Source organism: Athene noctua, chromosome 19 (genome assembly GCF_965140245.1).
Source record: "Athene noctua chromosome 19, bAthNoc1.hap1.1, whole genome shotgun sequence".
In the NCBI taxonomy this organism is placed as follows: domain Eukaryota; kingdom Metazoa; phylum Chordata; class Aves; order Strigiformes; family Strigidae; genus Athene; species Athene noctua.
This window is the reverse complement of record NC_134055.1, coordinates 12,520,248-12,540,541: the sequence shown is the minus strand read 5'-3', so window position 1 is coordinate 12,540,541 and position 20,294 is coordinate 12,520,248. Positions and strand designations below refer to the sequence as shown.

The following is a 20,294-nucleotide window of genomic DNA, read 5'->3' as shown; positions in this document are numbered from 1 at the left end:
GGCTGAGATGCATGGAGAAAGGAATGCTAAGGAAACTCTCAAGATGAAGGAGGCTCTGCCTCCCAAGGTTTATGCTGTCCCTGGAACATCAAATGGATCCATACAGAGTAAGAGACATTCACTAAGGTGTGCTCTTACTTTCAGGATCTGTCCCTCCTTAAATGGGAGCTCCTCTTCTGCTGCATCAGGGTTAGGAGACATGGAAACAGGATCGTAGTCAAAGAGAGCCACAAATATTCTAATGCCATCGTCTTTAACAGAGGTTTCTGAAGCGGTGCTCCTTGGAGGACCTGTGCACAGACAGGAGACATACCAGAGGGAAGGTCAGCACCATTCCACTGCCACAGGCCTGCACGGCTCAAACGCTGCCTACCAGCCTCTCCCCTGCTGTTTCCAACAGCCTCCCTCTCTCCTGCTGCCCCACTCTCTTCCCCCTTTGCCCGCTCACCTGGACTAGAGAGCAAAGGTTTCTGCATTTGGCTTCTTCTTACACTCTTGTTCGCTCTCCCGCTGGGAGCCTGCCAGGCGGCTGTGCCAGGCAGCTCCGGGCCCCTAGGATCTTTATTACCGGACGCCTGCAACAGGAACCACCAGAGAGTTAGTGGCAGCCTCTGCCTTCTGACTCAGTGAACAGCGCTCAGCCCAAACGCACTCCACAAAGAGCAACGCATCCAAATGCAACATTCCTCTTCAGGGACGCTCTAGAGCTGAAAATACCAAGGGAGTTGGAAAACAAAACTAGGTACAGGCAGGCACCCTGCTAGGCACCTGTGATGATCCCCTTGGTGAGCATGAGGACGCACGAAAGGGCATTTCAAGGGAAGGCAATGACATGACAGTCATCATCTACACAAAGCTTTCACAAATCAGCTTATTTCACCAGGGATTCTTATTTGGGTCCCACAGCCTCCTGCCATGGGGAGGAAGACCCAGTGCGAAAAGGAATACTGCATCGGCGACACTCGGTCATTTAGCAGGAAAAGCAGAAGCAGCTAATACAAGAAAAGCCACGGAGCAGCACAGAACTACAGAATCTCTTAAATATTCTTCCAGACAATCCTAGAGAAGGGTCCTTTCTCTGGACAACACTGAACAAAGCAAGATACAGGCAGGCCAGGGAAGCAGAGGGAAGCTAATGCCACTGCAAGCTGCTTCAAAGCCAGAATAGGAAAAGTCACCCAACCCTTTTGTGCAAGGAGGTGCTACGTATCCCCTTCGAAGGATGTTCGAGCCTCCTTCTCCAGCCAGGTGACTTACAGTCCAGCTCCCAGCCCTGCTCCTCAGAACTGCTCTCACATCTCAGTGCTTCCTTCTCCCGACAGAAGAACCGCAGGCGCTGGCTCGGAGACCCAGCCCACTCCATACCCTGCTCTTCCATCATCTCCAGTCTGGTCAGGTCGCTTCTGCCATCCGTGTGGGCAGCCTCAGATTGACTGGAGCAATCACTCCACTCCCCCTGACAGCTCTGGGACCTTTCTGACCACAGCCTGCTCTCAGGGGGGGATGCACAGGTCGAATCCTGATCATCTTCGGAGTCATATTCAATGTCTATTTCCAGGCTCCTGGGGCTGGAGCAGTGTGTTGCCATCACAGTAGGTTCTGCAAACTGTGAAACCACTGCTTTCACGTTGTTTTTTCGTAAGGTGCCTTGTCTGGCACGACTGTACATATCAAACCCCTCCTTACCAACAGCACTGCTCACAACGTTCAGCTCTTCCCTGAGGCTAGGAGCTCTGTATAACCCGCCTCCCATCTGGCTGCAGTTGCTCAGCAGACGACTGCAGTGCTCTGTTATATTATTCTGTCTCTTCCTACCCATCTCTGGCCGACTCCGGGTCTTCTCTCGATAATTATTTCCCTTCTTCTTGCTCCAAGCAGGACTTGCCCCGGTCCCAGACTTTGGATCATTCTCCTGGTAGCTCCAGTTCCAGTTTGCCTTCTTCTGACTCCAGGCCAGTGGGACAAAGGCAGGACTCGCATGGTCAGCATCCCCTCTGCTCTCCTTAACACCATGGTCCTCCTGTGAAGTCTGAGCAGACAGAGTCGTGGAGTTATTACTCCCATCTGCCTTTAGAAATGGCTCCTTGATGCTAAGAGGCTTCTCTGTCCTTCCTGTATGGTAGGTAACCGTTTCCAAGGAGTCTTGAGGGTCTGCCTTTTCCTCCATAACACACTTCTCATCCTCATCTTCATCCTCATCCTCAGTCACTTCAGGGATGCTAAACAATTTCTTGCTGTGGTTCTTCTGAAGTGGGAGCTCTAGTATCCTCTCCAGAATCTCCTCATCGCTGTCAGTATCACAAAGATCCATCTGTACCCAGCCCCCGAGAAAAGCCACAGCCAGGACAAGCAAAGGAAAAAAGAGAGGAAATAAACATTAAAGAGAGGCAAAGTTACAGCTGATTCCCTCCCAGCACAGCAGTATGGAGCGGCGACTGTGGTCTGCAGCGAAGCAAGGGTAGGAAGCAAAAGAGAGCAATGGGTCTTCTGGCAAAAGACAACCAGATGAACTAGCAATGCAGCGGAAAGCAAGAAAGGCCAATGCATGAAGAGCTCCCTCCCAGTCTCTGCCTCTACACATACAACTTTCATCCCGCCCCCTTGATTCCCCACAGCTTCAGTGTCCCCAGTGTGGAATGACGGGGCAGGAGAGGCACAGCCCCTCCACGGCTGTTCACTGCATGTTAGAGCTGAGGGGGCTCCTCCCTCCGCAGGGACAACTCTCACAGCCCTCCCTTCCTCTCTGTCCTCACACTGGGACAGACAGAAGTGACCCTGGGGCAGCAAGGCACCCCTTGGAGATGTTGCTGCTGTGGGAGGCCCTTCCCTAGGCTCTTATCATCTGTCAAGGTCCAGCTCTACAGTAGTTTACTGTCTGCAAATCCAGGTGAATCGAGTTGCCACAAATACACATGAAAATCCTTTACCTCAAAGGGGTCACACAGACTTGCAGCTGGGTAAGAGCCTACCAGGTTATATAAAACTTTCTGGGAAAACACTGCTGAATTTAAAAATTTTTCTCAGACTAACTACATAATTTATGTTTTGTCTCTTACTACCTTTATACTAAAATAAAAGGTAGAATCCCAGATGCACTGTATAATTTAGGTTGGAAGATACCTCTGGAGGTCTCTTGTTCAACTTCCCTGACAATTTATATCATGACATGTTCTAAAAATATTTAGAAATAGTTTACAAAGCATGTGTAGCTATTGATGTTTTAAGCTACAGGCATGAGCAGGCCTGTTCAGAGATAGTTAAAAACTGAACCACAGTGGGGAAAAAAAAGGCAGTTGTGAGCTACCTATTGATTATCTGAACCTCCATAACTTTTTCCAAGAAAGAGTTGGTCTTGAATTATATTTAGAATTGGTTGAAGGGGCCTCCAGAGATCTCCAGTTCAATCTCGTAATTGCAACAGGACTGTTGCCAACAATAAATCAGCGTCTTTGCTTAGCTGAGGCTCGAAAACACTAAAGAATGGAAATCCCCCACCTCTCTGGGACCTGTCCCAAGGCTGCACCACCCTCCTGGGAAAGAAGTCTGTACTCATCTCCAACATGAACTTCCCAAACAGTTCATGACTCATGACTTCTGCCTCTTTTTATATCATCTGACATGAACAAGACAACTTTGGCTCTCTTATCCTTTTAATCATCCTTTAAATAGTTGTAGGCAGCCACAAGATCTCCCACTAGCCTCCTCTTTGCCAGACCAAACAAGCTCAGCTTCCTCAAACTCTCTTTACAGGACACATACTCTAGGCTCCTACCTTGTTAGCACCAATCAGGAATATGCAGAATTTATAAATGCAACCGTAAAATAAGTCCAGTAAGACTTATTTTAGCTGTTTAGAAAGTTGTGGCTTTTGCCTTTGAGTTTAATATAATCTATGGCTTTGAAATTAAACAATTTATTTGAGGTTTTAAAAACAGCACCCCTCCATTCTTTCATTCCCCCAAATCCTGAAAGAGTTGGCTGGGGAATCTTGAGATAACTCAAAATGTTACTACATAGGCAGAATCCTAGAAAACAGCCCTGCTGAGACCTGGCCCGCTTCAGTCACCATCCTCCCTCACTCAGTAAGGCAGTGCTGGTTGCTCTGCGCCCTACAGCTTCCTGCCCCTGATGCCCTCTCACCATTCAGCATCTTGTCATGCCCACACCCTCAACTTGTCACAGTCAGAACAGAAAACGATCATGTTATCAGGTCAAGAAGCATCAGTTTGCTCAACTCAGTGGGATGTTCGTGGTGTTTTGGTGTTTCTTTTTCAGAAAAAGAACAAAAAAACCCCACCACCCCAAAACATTCAGGCCAATAAAAAATTCCCGAAAAAGAGACAAAGAAGAGCATTCTTGACTATTCTTATTTCCTCTTTTCTCCTTCCACAGAAACTGTTTTTCTTTCATTTTTTTTCTAGTGCAATCCCAACAACTGGAAGCCCTTTTAACAACTCCTTCCCAGGCAGCCCCAGCACCTCCAGCCACCAGGCTCTCCCAGGGCTGCTGACACACTGCACTGCAGGTCCAACCACCCCACCAGGGAAGAACCCCCTTCAGAAGGAGAAAAGGAATGGCAGCAAATTTACTGCAGAGTCACTACACTGTCTGCTACTGAGCATTTAATGTTCACCAGACCCATCCCATCTGTGCTGCAGGCTAGCAGCCACACAGGTCAGCATGTTTTTTGGTCACTTAAAAAAAAAAAAAAAAAAAAGGGTGCTTTCTTGCTATACAGGCATATCACATTTCCTGCAAATCTTTCTCATTTCTCAGTCACTCAACCTCAACACTTTCCATCATGCACATTTAGCTCAACTAACATAATTTGTATGATTACATACCACTTTCTAGTCACGTAGTTTTAAGCACACTACCTGTCACAGATGCATTTAACTGTTCAAACTTGTAACATGAATTAACGTGATCACTCACAATTCAGCAAAATCCGTACTTCCTCACTTGCAACATGGGAACTACAAAGCCATAGCTCTGCTCCTACAACCCACCCATTCCTACAGAGAGCTCCAATCTAAGCAAAATAATCTGCACTAAGTCATTCAAATATATAGATGTGAAATGCCAAATGCATGCCAAGATACTGCGTGTCTGTTTTGCCTGAGAAGGGAAGGTTGGTTGGTACAGCATCTACAGATGAGTGGACTTTACAGATTCCTGTGTGTTCACTATTTATATCTATATTAAGAACTTAATCAATAGGATTGATTTTTAACCCTGGGTTCTAAAGTTCACATTACATTGCGTGTTGTTCCAACTAATTAAACCCTGGGTACATTCATTACATGCAAACGCCCTTTCCTCTCACAACGAACTTGCATTTTTACTAGCTTAAGAGAACACTGGGAGTAAAAGCACAGCAGGCAGGAAGGCAGCAAAGCACCATTGAGAGCGCTGGGCTCAGACCAGCACCTCCTCCTGTGAGCTGATGACATGGGATGGCTGCACTGGCACTCCCCACAGGCATTACTCTGCTACAAGTTACCTTTTCCCCATTCTCCTGGGAAGATGGGTCTCTCTGGTCCCATTTCTTCTCTTCGAGAGCTTCTGAAGACAGTTCATCTTCCTCCTCCTCTTCCAAAATATCTGAAAGGTCAGAACTACGGTTGTGCTCTGCAAAAAGGGTCAGCTGTCGTCTTCCCATTTCAGACATTTTTTCTTCTTGCTATTGAAAAGCAAAACAGATTTCCTCAGTCCTCTCAGGCACTCTCAGGCACTCTATTTCAGCAATAAAGTAGCATTTTACCTTTCTCTAGTACACCTATGGCTAAAGTGTGCCAGGAAATAAGTCTGGTAGCATCCAAATGCAGCAAGTGGCACATGTGTACACACGCACAGAGACACACAAAACTGGCAGATGCATTTTACAGCCTGCAGAAGAACAGTACTGCATAAGACTGTAAAACCTAGGGGTGTCAGATACAATCCAAATCCCTCCAGGATCAAAGACATTCAACCAAGGTTAAACAAACCTCTCTTTTCACTCGGGACATTTCTTTCATCACCTCCTTGACAGGGGACAACCTCAGGAACTCCTGGCAGCTGCTCCCACCCACACTTGCATCTTGGAAGGTGCCCTCTGTCCCCTCAGCCTGGCTGAGGGAGGGCAGAGGCTCTGGGCTCAAGTCCTTCTCCTTTGCCTCTTTCTCTCTTTCAGTGGTGGGACCTTCCGGTGACTCTTCCATGGAGCATGCATGGCAGGTCTCCACACATATCTTCACACTACTGTTAGACGGGCTTTCCAGCTCTGGCGTTTTGCTTACAGATTGCTCCATCTGGGAAACAAACCAAAAAAAGATCATCACAAACAATGAAACCTGGGGGAGATATCACACAATACTTGTGCACCAAAAGGGGGCCCTTACCATCTCAAACTCTGACACAAACACAAAGTGTAATGTCCTGTTGGTATATGAATATTTTGGCAGGCAATTTGCAGCTGGGAAGGTTGGCTGGCCCTGGAACAAGCCCCTCCCTGTCATTAGCTGCAGCTCTGGCCACCATACGTGGCTTCTGTAAGCCACCTAAGAGTAGTGACAATAACTAGTTTTAGAGCAGCAAGAAGAGCTATACAACAAGGTCACTTCCCTCTCTCATCTGCCACAGGAACGTCCTACACACCAGCTTGCAGGTTAGCTTGAGCTGGAGGTGAGGACACTACCCCAGCACTTCTTGGAGGTGGTAAGGGCTGTGAAGAAAAGGGGAATTAATGAAGAATATACACATTGAGTACAACTGCAGAGACTTGTGGTCAGGTCATCTAGTCAGATTACAGAAATTTTAAATTTTTGTCTCTTTTCCAGTCAGTTCAGTCTGATGTTTAAGAAAAGCTCTGGGAGATGGAGGAGTGGAACCCCAGAGATGAGGAGGGTAAGGTTGGCCTTCATCAACCACCCCTTTCTCTAATCCTCACTCTAAAATAAGGCAGGCTCCACTGTATTTTGCAACAGAGCATAGTCCTGTTCTTATACACTAGGAACCCTTTGAAAATACTTACAGGATCACACCCCTAGGGAGATTTAGACACTGCAGAGCCTAGTTTCTAAATGTCCCCTGGGCTCAGGCAGAAGCCAGAGAGGTCTAATCTCTGTTTACTCTGGCAGCTAGGATCCTTCTGCCATGTTTCTCTTTGTTGACATCCAAGTGAAGACACACATCTCAAGCAAGAAGAATGATTTGCATCCTGGAAGCACCCATTTCACTCCACTGACTACAAAGGAAGCAAAGAGACCCGCCAATGCGTAGCCATGTACACTAGATATCTAAATGAGGGCAAATGAACCACAACAATTGACCTGAGGTACTGTGAGCAGCAGATGACCAGGGGTTGAAGAATGATTGAAATTTCAGACTCAAGATCTCAATTCTTCTGTGTAATTACCTGGCGTTTGGTCTTGGGCCCTCACACCTGCTGATGCTCCAGCAATTATCAGAAGTCTTCCCTGCTTTTGTCTAACCGAGCCTTTGCAACCTCACACTGCCACCATGACTAATGCTGAATTTAATGGTTTGAAGCACTCCCCTAAGTCCCCAATGTCAAAGGTGAGAATGGAAAGATGATCCTTTTTCCTGATGTAATTCATCACACCCCAACACTTCCCTCTTGTCACAGAGCAAGCACCTTATACATCAGTTGCCTGTTTTCTTATGGGGCTCTAAGATATCCTCACCCCTTTCCTAAAAAAGCCCCAAAAGCACTCACACACCCTACAGGATTCCAAATGCCCAGTGTCGTGACAGCTTGCCAGTTCTCCAGACACAGCTGCCTCACTGTGCAGCCCACACACGAAAGTGCCTACTCTGCCTTGTGCAAACCCACTAGACTGGAGAAGAGCCCTTCCAGTCAGAGAGCACAGTGATGTCAGCTTCACACATCATCTTCAGTGGAAACATCCTTTTCACCTTCTATCTCTGATGAATTCTTGCTTTCCTGACTCTATTCCTGCATGCACACATCCGAACAAGTGGTGAGCTTCATCTGCTCTTCCCAGCACAAAACAGCAGCCATTAATCCCTGCTGGCTTGTCAACCACTGGATGATGACCCCAAGGCAACAGTGTGTCACAGAAAGATGACCAGTGGCATTTCATTCCATTGCCCAAAATGATCCATTCTCCTTCCCAGCACATGTGGTACTGGGCAGGAGATGTAAGCACTCACCTGCACGCCTGTTCCTTTGCCCAGGCCTTGCAATTCTGCTTCCCCTGAAGGGACAGGCTCTGTGCCCTCAATGGGGAGCACCGTGCTGTCAGCTGGCTGAGGAGGCACAGTCGGGCATTTCTTGTCTTGGGCAGCATCTGATCCCTGTGGGGAAGTGCCTAAAACCTGTACCGAGGAAGCACTGGGAGAGGAGCGGTGCGGCGGTGAAGAGGCTTTATCTGGCAGAGATCGCACGGAGCCGTCGGGGCTGGTGGAGAGTTCAGTCAATTTGGCATCTGAGCTATCAGTGGGAACTTTTTGTCGAAGCAGGAATGCAGCCGTCTGGTGCGTGGCTGGGCTGTGTGCAGGCAGAGAGCCCCTGGCTTCTCCACGGGGCAGTCTAGAGGTAAAAGTGGTCGAAACAGCAGAACCTGAAGGTGAAGAGTGGCAAGAGGCTCGCAGCAAGACTGAGGAAATCTGGGCTGGAACTGAATCCACTGACTCCCCATACAGAGACATCGTTCTCACAGAAACCTCCCGGCACACCTGGAACATCTGAAGCTGGGACAAGTCCACCAGGACACTCCCAGCTGTTGGAGAAGTAACTTCTATTGCCTGCAAGCAAAAAAAACAGGGAGCAATTATTGATTGTGCACAGCTCAGCCCTTCTGAGAATGACAATTCCTGAACCCAAATTTAACAACAGACCTCAAAGCTCTTGAGAGCAGGCATGCAGAATTCACACCCTTCTGCACAGTATCAGGGAAGAATGAAGAGTAAAGAGTAAAGTTATGTTACCATAAACACTCAAGAAATTATATTCTGTAAAATATGCCTATATGCCCTTCTACTCCAGGTTTTAACTCTCCTTGTTCCCTACAGTTTAAAAGACTACACCTTCTTCTGGCCTCCTTTTTGTTTACCTTCCCAGACTCCTCTTTTGACCTTTGTAGAGGAAAAAGCATTTCTATGATACAAGAGCAATCATGAAACACAGCACCACTCTGTTTTGCATTGTGCTCCTTAAAGCAGCTGTGGCTTGCCTCTCCCATGGCCAATGGCACATCATACATGCAGAAGATCACAGGCCACATTTAATACAGAATATCCTTGGAGGTTCTTTATCAATATTTGTACCGGAACCTGAGGTGTTTGCACACCTCTCCCTTCACCTGTCTCTAATTTAAGAAAGGGCTGGAGACCTACACCTCACTCCTCATCATCCAGAGACAAGCCCCAAGTGGTGGCAAGGTTGTGTACTTGTACCTGTACTCTGTCCGTGCCCTGTGGACTCACTGTTTATTAAGCTCATTGCTTCCCCAAGCATCAAGCTAGTGCCTAGGGTGAGACAAAGGAGGCTTACAGTAACTGTCCTGTTTTGCTAGTGAAAGGTCCTGCCACAGGAACTTTCTTAGCTTAGTTATATCCAGAACAAGTCAAAAATCTGGACAGATGTCTTTTTTGGTGTGCATCAGTCAATACAAACAGCCCAAGCACTGTCCCTTCTCTGATATCACTCCTTTCTAGGCCAAGGACTGTCACTGCTCCTCATGGCATGCTTACTGGATCAAACCTTCCAGGTCTTGAGGCTCTGCAAGTGCCTGCTACCACTGCAGCAGCCTCCAGCCACCTGCCCACCTGTACGTCAGGCCGGCAGTGCCAGCAGGGTACCTTCTGTCCATCTGCATACACGGCGTAGCCCGTGACTCGGACCCCGTTGGAAGATCCTTCGGCATCAATGGTGACAGGTAACCAGCTGATAACCAGGATACCTGGTGAGGGACCAACTTCTACCTGGACATCCAAAGGAGCATCAGGTGTGCCTGTGAGAGACCAAACAGCATCTTCCTCTTGCTTACCTGTCTGCAGCATAAAGCTAAACTAAACCCTGGTTAGAATCAAAAAGAAAACTCCCATGCCAGACTTGTCACTGCAGAACTGTACCACAACAGCCAAGGCTAGTCTTGGGAAATGATAGACAGAACCAGAGAAAATAAGGTGCTCTTGTTCTGTGAAAGGTTTAATGAAACAGAAAACAGAACTTTGCAAAAGTAGCTGAGGCCAAGATGCAGCAACCCTTAGAGCAAGGTCATGGCAAACCATGCCCTGAGAGACATGCTGCTCAAATCAGCAAAGGGAATGTCTTCCCAGAGCAAATGAAAACAAAAGAGATAATAAAATTTTAAAATAAAGGAAGAAAAACATTAAGACAAAACAGTACAGCATCTCAGGCTTTGGGACCTAATAAGCCTCGCTTCCCTTTGTCCCAAGACTTCATAGCAAAGGAATGAGAGAGCGTACTGCTCCAAGCACTCCATGCACAGTGGCAACGGGCATGACTGCTCTGATACCTGCTAGTGGGGTAGTGAAGTGTATCACAGCTGAGTTCTGCTCCTGCCCCTCTGGGACCTCTTCCCAAGGTGTTTTCAAGGGCCGGGCCTCCAGCTTGGCAACATACTGAGTGCTCGGCTGCAGGTTGTGGAAGGTGTACCAGTAGACCCCAGGTTTTGTTATGTCACACTCCTCCCCATTGAGGTACACCGCGTGGTTGTAATTGCTGTTGCAGGGAAGCCACATGACCTCTGCTGACGTGGCAGTGATGCTTCTGACTTTCAGCATAGTTGGTGCCACACAAAAATCTTGCCCCACAAAGAAAGTGCACCGCAGTTTATCAGAACTGCCTTGCTCTGTCACAGTCTGCACAGATACACGGTAAGCCTTTGTCTTTAAATCCAGCTTTTCAATCACTGCTTTGGTCTGAAAGCCACTCTTCACATTTTGACGTAGCTCTTCATCCACATAGATGTTGTAGCTTTGTATGTCTGGGCAGCCAGCTGGCAAAAGAGGTGGTTCCCAGCCTACAACTATACTTCTGGCAAGCTGCTTGATCAAAGACAATTTTCTTGGGTAAGGCACTGCTGTATGACTAACAGGTTCCTCCTGGTCTCCTTCTGCTCTACTGGCCAATGGACTGATGCTACTCTCTTCAATGGAGAAATCACTCTTATCTCCACTGCTGGTGCTTGCACTGACAAAACTTTTCTCCTGGTATGAACTATGGGTGAGATCATTCAGCTCCGAAGGCAGAAACGTCATGAGGTCATCATCTGAAACTCGCTCAACAAAATTGGAGGGGACCAGCCCTCGCCGGCCATCCATCAGCTCCCCTAAACAAAAAACAGGAAACCTGTTACCACTGCACCTACCGTTCAGCCTTCCAACCCATCTGTGAAGACAATGTGACAACATCTACGCTAGGTCATAACTGCACTGCAGTCAGGAATGAAAAAAAGCCTCTGGGAGATTTTTCCTGACAGTTTCCTGCATTTCCTAGGGCCTCCCTAGTTAGATCCTAACGGCCACAGTAAGAAGACTCACTGCTCCGCTCATTCCAGAGCCAGCTAACTAGAAAGCTGTTTGGGTAACTAGCTAAAGGATTTTTCCTTCTTCATTATCCTATTGTTCCTCATCACAGCTTTTTCACTAGTCTTTTTCTAGCCTTCCCAAACCATGCAGATTGATGATTTTATGTCTTCTCCCAGCCATACAGATTTGGGTTTTGTAGCATTTCCTCAAGAAAGTCCATCTTTCCAGCTCTGTATTCAGCTCTGGCCTTCTTTTTAGTTCCCTCCTTTGTTATGCTAGCTTCTGTAATAAAGATGTCCCAAAAGGACTCATGGGGACAACTGATACGACAGCACTCTTGGCACTTGCAAGCACCATCAAATCACATCTAATGAGCAGTGCGTAGGGATTGCACTTACTTTCCCCTTTCAAACTCTACCTACAGCAAATCAATTGAAAGCAGGGAAAGCAGAAAACATTAGTAAAGAATAACCTTTTTATTCTTTAAACAATAAACAAACAAACAAACAAACAAATAAATACATGAGAAGCTTGGAAATAGAAAGAAAGAGCCAGAACACTCAAAGAGCAAGCAGTGCAACATGGCATGCATTTGCCTCAGCTCTTGCAAAGCACCTCTGTAAATTAGGATCCTTCATCCCATTGAATCAGTCATCTCCACAAAGAATCTTCATTACAAATTTACATTCTGCAATTTTTGGTTCCAATTCCATTTGCCTATTAGTCAACCAGGATCATGATTTCAAAGGTGCCAAAAGAGAAACACACTGTATGACACCAAACAGGGTAACAACTGCAGTTTGGACTGCTTATCTTATATCCTACCCTGCCAAAAGAGCAAGAGGTAATCGAGACCATCAACTGCCTACAGTCTCTGGCTCCCTATGCAGTCACTGAGAAGAGGGAAACAGACCATCTGCAGAAGGTGCCCAGGACTGAACATGTTCCTCTCCATAGCTAGGGAGGAACCATATGGGGATGAAACCTGGAGCTCAGCTGAAAGCAGTGGCAAAATTCCCACTGAAATCACTAGACCAGGATTTCATGTTTTAGACTTAAATTAATAATCACATAAATAAACTCTTTTCCAACAGTATTTGCTCTTCCCTCTAACAAACTAACTCTGGGCAGAAAACCTCTATCTTGAGGTTTCAAGAATCACTAAATTCCTCTCTTGTTTTTTTAAGAGAGATCAACTCTCCACAGCAGTTTGGTCGCATTTCATTCTACTAAAACACACCTTCAAAGAAGCCATCTTCATCCATGTCTCCGTAGATGTAAATATATTCTCCAGCAGTCAGTGGAAGCTCTGCCTCTGGATTTTCATTAGGTCCATCAAAAGGATTGTAGCTGAAATATTTACAATATGAAAACTTACTTTGTATAGGAACTTTCACAGCAACACATTCAAGCTGTGATATCAGATCACCCTACAATTCACTGGGACTGCATCCAGTTTTTGCAAGCAGCAAATTCCACAGACAAAGGTCAAGACTCTAATTTATGGTTTTATATATAACTAATAACATACTGCTCCATGTCCAAACAGCAGACAGGAATAATTTTCTGAGTAGCAGAACAGATGTCTTGTGACATCTGAAGGAATAGATCAGAGTGACTCAAGAAAATGTTTAAAAAAAGCTTTTAATAACCTGAATGCCTGCTGTGTTTCTGAGTGTACCAAGTAGATAAGTTGCAGGACTTTGCGTTTCTAAAATAGACATCCTTGAATTCTCCTGCCCTGTTAACTGTTTTATGTAGATAGCTCTCTACTTTTCACGAACTTAAGTTTTGAAAAACAAACAAACAAACAAAACCCCAAAGCACTGAAAATGCCCCAAACATTTAAGGTACACTTTAACAGCCGTATGACTGTCATGGACAAGCACAGCACAGAATCTCAAACTTCTCATGTTTAAAACTCTAAGAATGAGCTGATTTGCACAAGAAAAAAGTTATATGAGTGAAGAAAAGGCTTCTAGCCTTTTTCTTTATTATTATCCAACCCTCAGGATCCAAGTTACACAACTCTCTGCTGTAACTCCACTTTTTAAACAGCAGACCAAAAGCTCCACTATCATGAAAATGATAAATACATTGGTGATAGGATTTGGATTCCAGGTAGTTCTAACCTGCCTGCCCAGGGATCCTTCAGCTAACCAGAGGGCCTATCACAGGAAAATGCCTCATAAAAACCCTTTATCTTTGCAACCACCTACTGCTAATTCCCACTCTTTAGTCTTCAAAGGGGATTTCAACATGCCGAAGCGATGTCCTCTCCATGACCTGAGTGAGACCCAAGACTCTGACATGAAGACACAGATCACATTTGACCTGCTCCTCACAAGCACAGAATCATCCCAGTTCTCTTCCTCCCAATCCACAGTCTGAAAGCTGAAGGGTATCCAATACTTTTTGAACTGTAAATAGCTAGTGGCTATTGCTCAGTGGATTACAACAGTTATCAGAAAAATTTGGGTCTATTATATGCATTTCTTTTTCTTCTAAAATTACAACTAGAATGATTTTGGTCAAAAACTTCAAGATTTCTGGCCTGAATTTTTCTTAATTGTTGGAATAAGATTTTCTTGAAGAAAATTCCTTGGACTTGTAAAGAAATCAGACATTTCAAGGAATCTGCCTATTGAACACAATTTTCTATCCAATATCATATTTTTAAAAAAGTTTCACACAGTGCTGTTCACTGAACAACAAATGAGCTTACTAAGTTTTTATTAAGCTAAGCACATTGGATTTGCTTTTGCAGGAAATAACAGGTCTCAAAATCCCATGGAGGAATAAGAGACATGGTCTAATCCAATATCCACCCCTAACAGTGGTGAATCCTAGAGAAGAGTGTGAAGTAGCCAACTATGAGATAACCTGTCCAACCTTGCAGACACAAAATGACTCAGTACCTGTATCGAGCTAAGAACACCTGGAGCTTTGCAGGGCCTTGACTGCCTGGCTCTGGCATTACAGAGATGCTGTCAACATCCAGTTCTTCCATTTCACTTGCCGTGTCCACCTAAAAACATATGAAATGGCCCAAATCAGAGTGGTTCAAACATCAGTGAACAAGTCCTCTAAGCTCATGTACAGTGCCAGTCTGGTCACTGGGCTAAGGATCATCTGGAAGAATTACTTTTAAGGTGAAGAAGTAGAAATAAGAAGCAACAGCTGCAAGTTGCAGCTTCAGGGGTTCCAGTCAGACATTAGGAAACACCCCTTGCCCAGGTGAGTGATGCAGTTTCGGGACAGGTTCCCACTGACGGGGGGATTTCCATTCTTGAAAGAACTTAAGAGCCTCAGCTAGGCAAAGCCATGGCCACACTGATCTAGTGTTGGTGACAGTCCCACCTGAATAAGAGATTGGACTGGAGATTCTGGTGGCCTCTTCCACCCTACATATCCATAATTTAGTATATTCATTTCTTGCTACCTCTAAATGGTAGTTGTCCCTATGTGCAACACAAATGGTGATCTGAACAAAGGAGACCTTATAGCTCTATTACATGTCTAAATCTCCAAGCACTTTTGTTCAGGCAGTTCCCCTCCAGCACCTGTAAATACTTCAATATCACGTTTATGTATTTTCAGAACATTAGATAGAGCTTTGGCTGGAAATGGCAGGGCCATCTAGTCCAAACAGCCAGTTCTGATAACAGCCAGTAGCCTATGCTGAAGGAAAGTGTACAAGAGACAGGGCAAGTGTGATACTCATCCTCCTGGATCTCACTTTCTAGCAAACAGCTACTTATGGACCTCCTGAGATGAAGGTTGCACCCTGAATGTATTGGTGGCTACTGGTCGAAGCAGCTCTGAGAAATTTGTCCTGGTCTTTTTGATGCCATTGACATCTTGGAAATTTACATCCAGTGGCAACGAATCATGTAATGCAATCATATTTTTTGAAGAGATGCACTTCCGTTGCCTTTGTTTGACATGGTGCCCATGAACCAATTCAAGCTGCCTTTTTAAAGCAGACTTCAAGGCAAATGTATTATTGATGAAAACCCATCACAGTGACCAGGAGAAGCTTTTAGTAGCCTGGCTAACACTGGAGTGTTCCCATAACCACGTGTTGCTGAAGCCAAACACTCTACACGCTGGCTCTTTTCCAGGACTCCCACACTGACCTACTGGCTTTATCTCTCCATGGAGGCATGGTGACTTCCAAGCTTTCTCTTCAACTAAAAAATAGTAATTTTTCCCACTACAGAATTGATAGTAGTCACATACCTGTTCCTCCCCAGTGTGACCTTCACTTTCGTCTCTGAACATGACAGCTTCTCAGAGCTCTTACACAGCAGTGGGCACTGCCTGTCACAGCAGCATCCCTTTGTTAGTGCCCTGGCCTCGGCAGCCCAAGACTTCAGTGCCTTCCACACACACAACGAGGCACTCCATGCGGCCTCGAAGGTTTTAGCACTCAGGAAACACCAGCGGACCAAAAGAGCAAAAGCCGTCTCCCGTGCCATCACACCCAGCCCCACTCAGAATACAGCTTTAAATTGTCTCATCAAGTACAGCGGAGAGTATGAAAGACTGCTTAAATGAACCCTACAATACTACGTAAGAGCTCCTGGGGATGAGAAGCAACAGCCATCTATGAGATCTTGGTGACACAAACAAGCAAAGCCTATTAATTTCATTCCTCTGCTAGCACAGACCCAGCACCTTTTCATGATTTCTTTCACCAAGTAAAATTTCAATATCTAAAAGCACCAGCAAAGAAGTTTAAGCCCAGCATTCACAGCTCAAGGCCAAAAATAGTCTGGACACAGTTCCTCAGCATGTTAAAAATAGCAGTTTGTAGCCTTTGTGTGTTTTAACAGTAGCAGAGTTGTCACAAGGAAGCTTAGCAAGCTTTCCCACACTTCCCACCAATCGACCTCCCCACCCCACGCCTTCTCCAAGCTCCCAGCACTCTGTCTAGCCAGTTGTTTCCTTCCTGGAGCATAGGAGTATGTTCAAATGAGCATTACAAATGTGGGCATCCAAGGCCTTCTCAATTTTTTTCCTACAGCTTTTCTCTTGTTTTTCCCCTATTTTCTTCAGGCAGCCAGGAAGGAATGAATGCAAGATTATTGGTGCTCTCAGCAACGCATTTATTCCCTCGTGGCTAGAAAGCACAGGCTGCAGAGGGATTCCCATACTGACCTCTGGAGTTGGGCAGGATTTTGGACTGTTCTGCATGGACTCTGACTTTGAAGAGTTTGACTGAGATTCCACTTTCTTGGCTTGTTTCTGAGAAGTGGTAGCAGCAACTGGGGAGCCAACAGTGGCATCAGGTGCCCGCTGTGACGACTCCAACTCCTCAGTCTCTTCATTGTGAGGCTTCTTTGTGCCCTGGTGAGTGGGCAATCCAGGAACAGTTGATTCTGCAATAAAATAATCTGTACATTACTTTCAGCCACAGGTAGAATAGAAGATCAGCAGTGAGCATTACAGTGAGCAAACACCCTTTAGAGCAGCTCAAGTCTCTAAAAATATGATTCATTTAACATGCTGTACAACAGACTGGACACCCTGGGCTCTCCTCAGTCAGAGAAAAGCCAAGTTCTCTTTATGACTATTTACAAGAAAGAGACAAAGATGCCAAAAGTTTACTAAACATTTGCATTATTCCCTTTACACCTTTCCATTTAGACAAATAACAACTCATTTGTCAAAACACTTGCAGGCATCTCCAGCAATTACCCTTCTCCCAGTGGGGCTGTGGGGTAGAGTTGCACAGAGCAAGAGGAAGCTCAGAAGTCACCAGCGTAGAGGTGAGAAGGTCAATTTTTCCCGTTTGAAGCCGGAATTGTTTGAGTTCCTGAGACAGGAGGCTGAACTGCTCTGTTTGACTGCGACACTGGTCTTCTAGATCCTTCACCCGGGCCTGACAGGAGAGACACAAGATGAGGCACAAACCCTTACCAAAACCACCAGTGAAGCTCTGAACAGCATTTGCCCTTGCTGCATCTTTTCAGCGGGTCTCAGATGCCAAGAACCTAAAGGGTTCCTAAATGGTCAACAGAAACTGGCAGCTCTGCAGCTATAGTATCCTTGAAAACTGAGACTCATCATCTGTTAGGAGACTGACTGCAAGCTCAATGAAGAATTATCCCTGAAATGCCAGGTTGGACTTCAATAGCCTATCCAAGCCTGGCACAAGACCAGTGAGATAACTCAAAGATAAGCAAATTCTACATGTTTATTGAAGGATTAAAATCACAAAGGAATTGCTCTCCCAATGCTCTATCTCATCCATCACTCCAGAGGCTCCAACAAGCTCCCAAAATGTTACCGTGGCCTCCCCCACCATTCTGGGCAAGACCTCCAGATTGCCCCTCCAGATCTTGGTCCTCCAGGCATGAGGAAGGGCAGAGAGCATCAGCATCCTGGCCTGTGCTGCAGAATGTTTCTCTGATGTGGGAAGCCCACATGCTTTGCCACTAGGTCCTACAGGGATGACATGCTTCAGAAAAATGCATGCTGAGTAGAAGAAAGATACATCTCAGCAAGATTAGATGCAGGGGAGCCTTGGGAAAATACTATGGAGAGGCGAGGACACATTCCTACTAGAAAAGCATTTGTATTTTCTAGTATTCTCTTTCTATCATCTCTAGATCTTCCCCTTCCAAAATACTGCCGAATCCTGGCTGTCCTTACACATCCCCACATACTCCCTAGCTGCAGGCATATCAACTGCCAGAAAAATGCAACTGCTCCTTTCCCTCTTCTACAGTGCAACAGCTTACTCTGGCTTCCTAGATAGATATCCTGTGTTGAACCTGCTCATACACTTCAGGTAATAAGTAAACAAAAACCATTAGTGCTGGATGGGAATATATTATCTCAGCAGCAGTTCTTCAGCTGAGTTAATGAAGAAAATATTTAATTTGGCATTAGTGCATCTGGCTGAGGTGCAGGCTCTGCCTTGCAAGAGATGACATTTGTTCTTTTTTTCTCTTTGGGCTGAGATCACACCAGGCTTTGCAGTCACTCATCATTTTGCGTAGGTAAGATGCATCAAAACAGATGACTGCATTGTGCTCTTCAAAGTTTTCCATTCTACAAAATGCTTTTGAAGTGTCTTTTTCTCCTTCCAACACAGAAAAAAAAATAATGCCTTGAAATATTCTGTGAGACAGAAAGTCTGGTTTTTAGATAGCTCTAAAAATAACACATCTGACCTGGAAAATGCTTTCTTTCTGGTCTCAGAGTATTGCAAAATCTTTCTAGCCACACTCTACCAAGCGTGACTGAATCTTTATTTTATTGGGGCATATCTGTTTTAAACATGTCAGTTTATCACTTGTTTCCTTCAGCTAGGAGCTCTCAGTCTTTAAGGGAAGCCTAGTGAAGTCTCCATAGCCTGGAAAGAAGCAACTGTCTCTGAACTGAAAGAGATTATCAGACGCCATGAGCAACTCCCAGAAGCATCTGCATTCTCCACTTGCTTAGAGACAACTCCCTGTTCACCAAGTCATGTTGTACAGGATTCCTCTGCAATTAGTAAGGGTTTGAATTTACTTAAGATTTTTCACATAAATGCTTCTCCCCTACGCATTACATCTCAATAGAGAAAAGAAACCATGAACAGTAAAAACAGTTGCACTGGATCAAAGAAGGGCTTCCTCTAGAGCAACTTTTGTCCCCAATTCCACTGTGGGACACAGCCTGTGACAAGAGGCACGTACAGAACAACTGCAGGACCAGAGACGGTGTTCCCATCTTGTCTGGAAATCCCAGCTAGCAGATGCATCTGGACATTGTGTTTAATAGCATCACAATAGTACCTTGGTTTTGTAAATTTATTAATCACAGTTTAATCCATTTATACTGGTGGCCAAGCCAATATCCTGGATAATCCACAGTTTAATTCCAAGATACCTCGTTATTCATGTGTTAGATCAAAACAACGTACAAGCATCTCTTAAGTACTACTGCCACATCATACACAATGCATCCTTCTACTGGACTACTTGCAGAGGTTCACACAGAGCTGGGCAAGCAACAAGTTTCCAGGACAGTGCTAGGAGACAGGGGGATAAGGGTGAGGAGCCTAAGGACATGGCCAGGGGCTTTGGGGAACCAGCAGGAATCAAGCCCCAGACACAGAAGAGAGAAGAGACTTTTGTGTCTGTGCCCAAGCCAAAAAGAGGAGAAAGAGGAGCCACACACCAACTGAGATTGAGTAGCATGACTACTAGAAGAGGCTGCAAGAGCAGGGAGCAGAGAGTTTAGTGGGGTCAGTTTAACCACCAATTCAGGACTGACTTTGATTTTCCACACCAAGCTAAACCAACCACTACCAGCTCAGCCTTGTCCTCTTAGACACTCTCCTTGACTGCTCTATCACATTTACCCTACAGATGATGTTCCCCATCCAGATGTCCCTTGTTACCTTTCTCTGTATCTTCAGCTATATGTTTATGAGATCAGAGAATCACAATTTTGCTGGAAGGGAACTCTATAGAACTGCAGTTCAAACTCCTGCTCAAAGCGGGGCTAATGGTAAAGGGATTAAAGGAACATCCATAACTCCACATAGATGTGGGTGCTACTTCTACAGCACGTGGGCACAGCCTAATAATGTTCTTGGGCTGTTCCCAATTCCTTTCCTAAAAGATCCCAACACTGTACTTGCCTTTGTGACCAGACCTGTGAATTGAACTGACATTTAAAAAGAACACCCGACCTCCAACATTGCATTTCCTGCCACAACAGGCAATGCAGAGCCTACCACTGTGCATGGTTAGTCACGGCTGCTTCTCCTC

At 45.5% G+C, this 20,294-nt stretch overlaps 1 protein-coding gene across 8 annotated transcripts in view; it reads right to left on the bottom strand.

Annotated features, from left to right (window-relative positions):
- The window catches only part of TSPOAP1 (TSPO associated protein 1), a 71,728-nt gene that overhangs the window by 17,384 nt on the left and 34,050 nt on the right, over positions 1–20,294 (bottom strand). For 5 of the 8 annotated variants that reach the window (XM_074923188.1, XM_074923190.1, XM_074923189.1 and 2 more), the window contains 12 exons: positions 17,227–17,410; positions 16,687–16,907; positions 14,442–14,551; positions 12,764–12,873; positions 10,509–11,324; positions 9,829–9,980; positions 8,179–8,772; positions 5,991–6,293; positions 5,504–5,683; positions 1,184–2,311; positions 449–575; positions 139–290 (listed from right to left, as the gene is read on the bottom strand). In XM_074923188.1, the coding sequence (XP_074779289.1) occupies positions 139–290; positions 449–575; positions 1,184–2,311; positions 5,504–5,683; positions 5,991–6,293; positions 8,179–8,772; positions 9,829–9,980; positions 10,509–11,324; positions 12,764–12,873; positions 14,442–14,551; positions 16,687–16,907; positions 17,227–17,410 (4,077 nt within the window). Of the gene's footprint in view, positions 1–138; positions 291–448; positions 576–1,183; positions 2,312–5,503; positions 5,684–5,990; positions 6,294–8,178; positions 8,773–9,828; positions 9,981–10,508; positions 11,325–12,763; positions 12,874–14,441; positions 14,552–16,686; positions 16,908–17,226; positions 17,411–20,294 lie in introns of those variants that run through there. The other 3 variants (XR_012634879.1, XM_074923194.1, XM_074923193.1) reach the window with 3 other exon arrangements.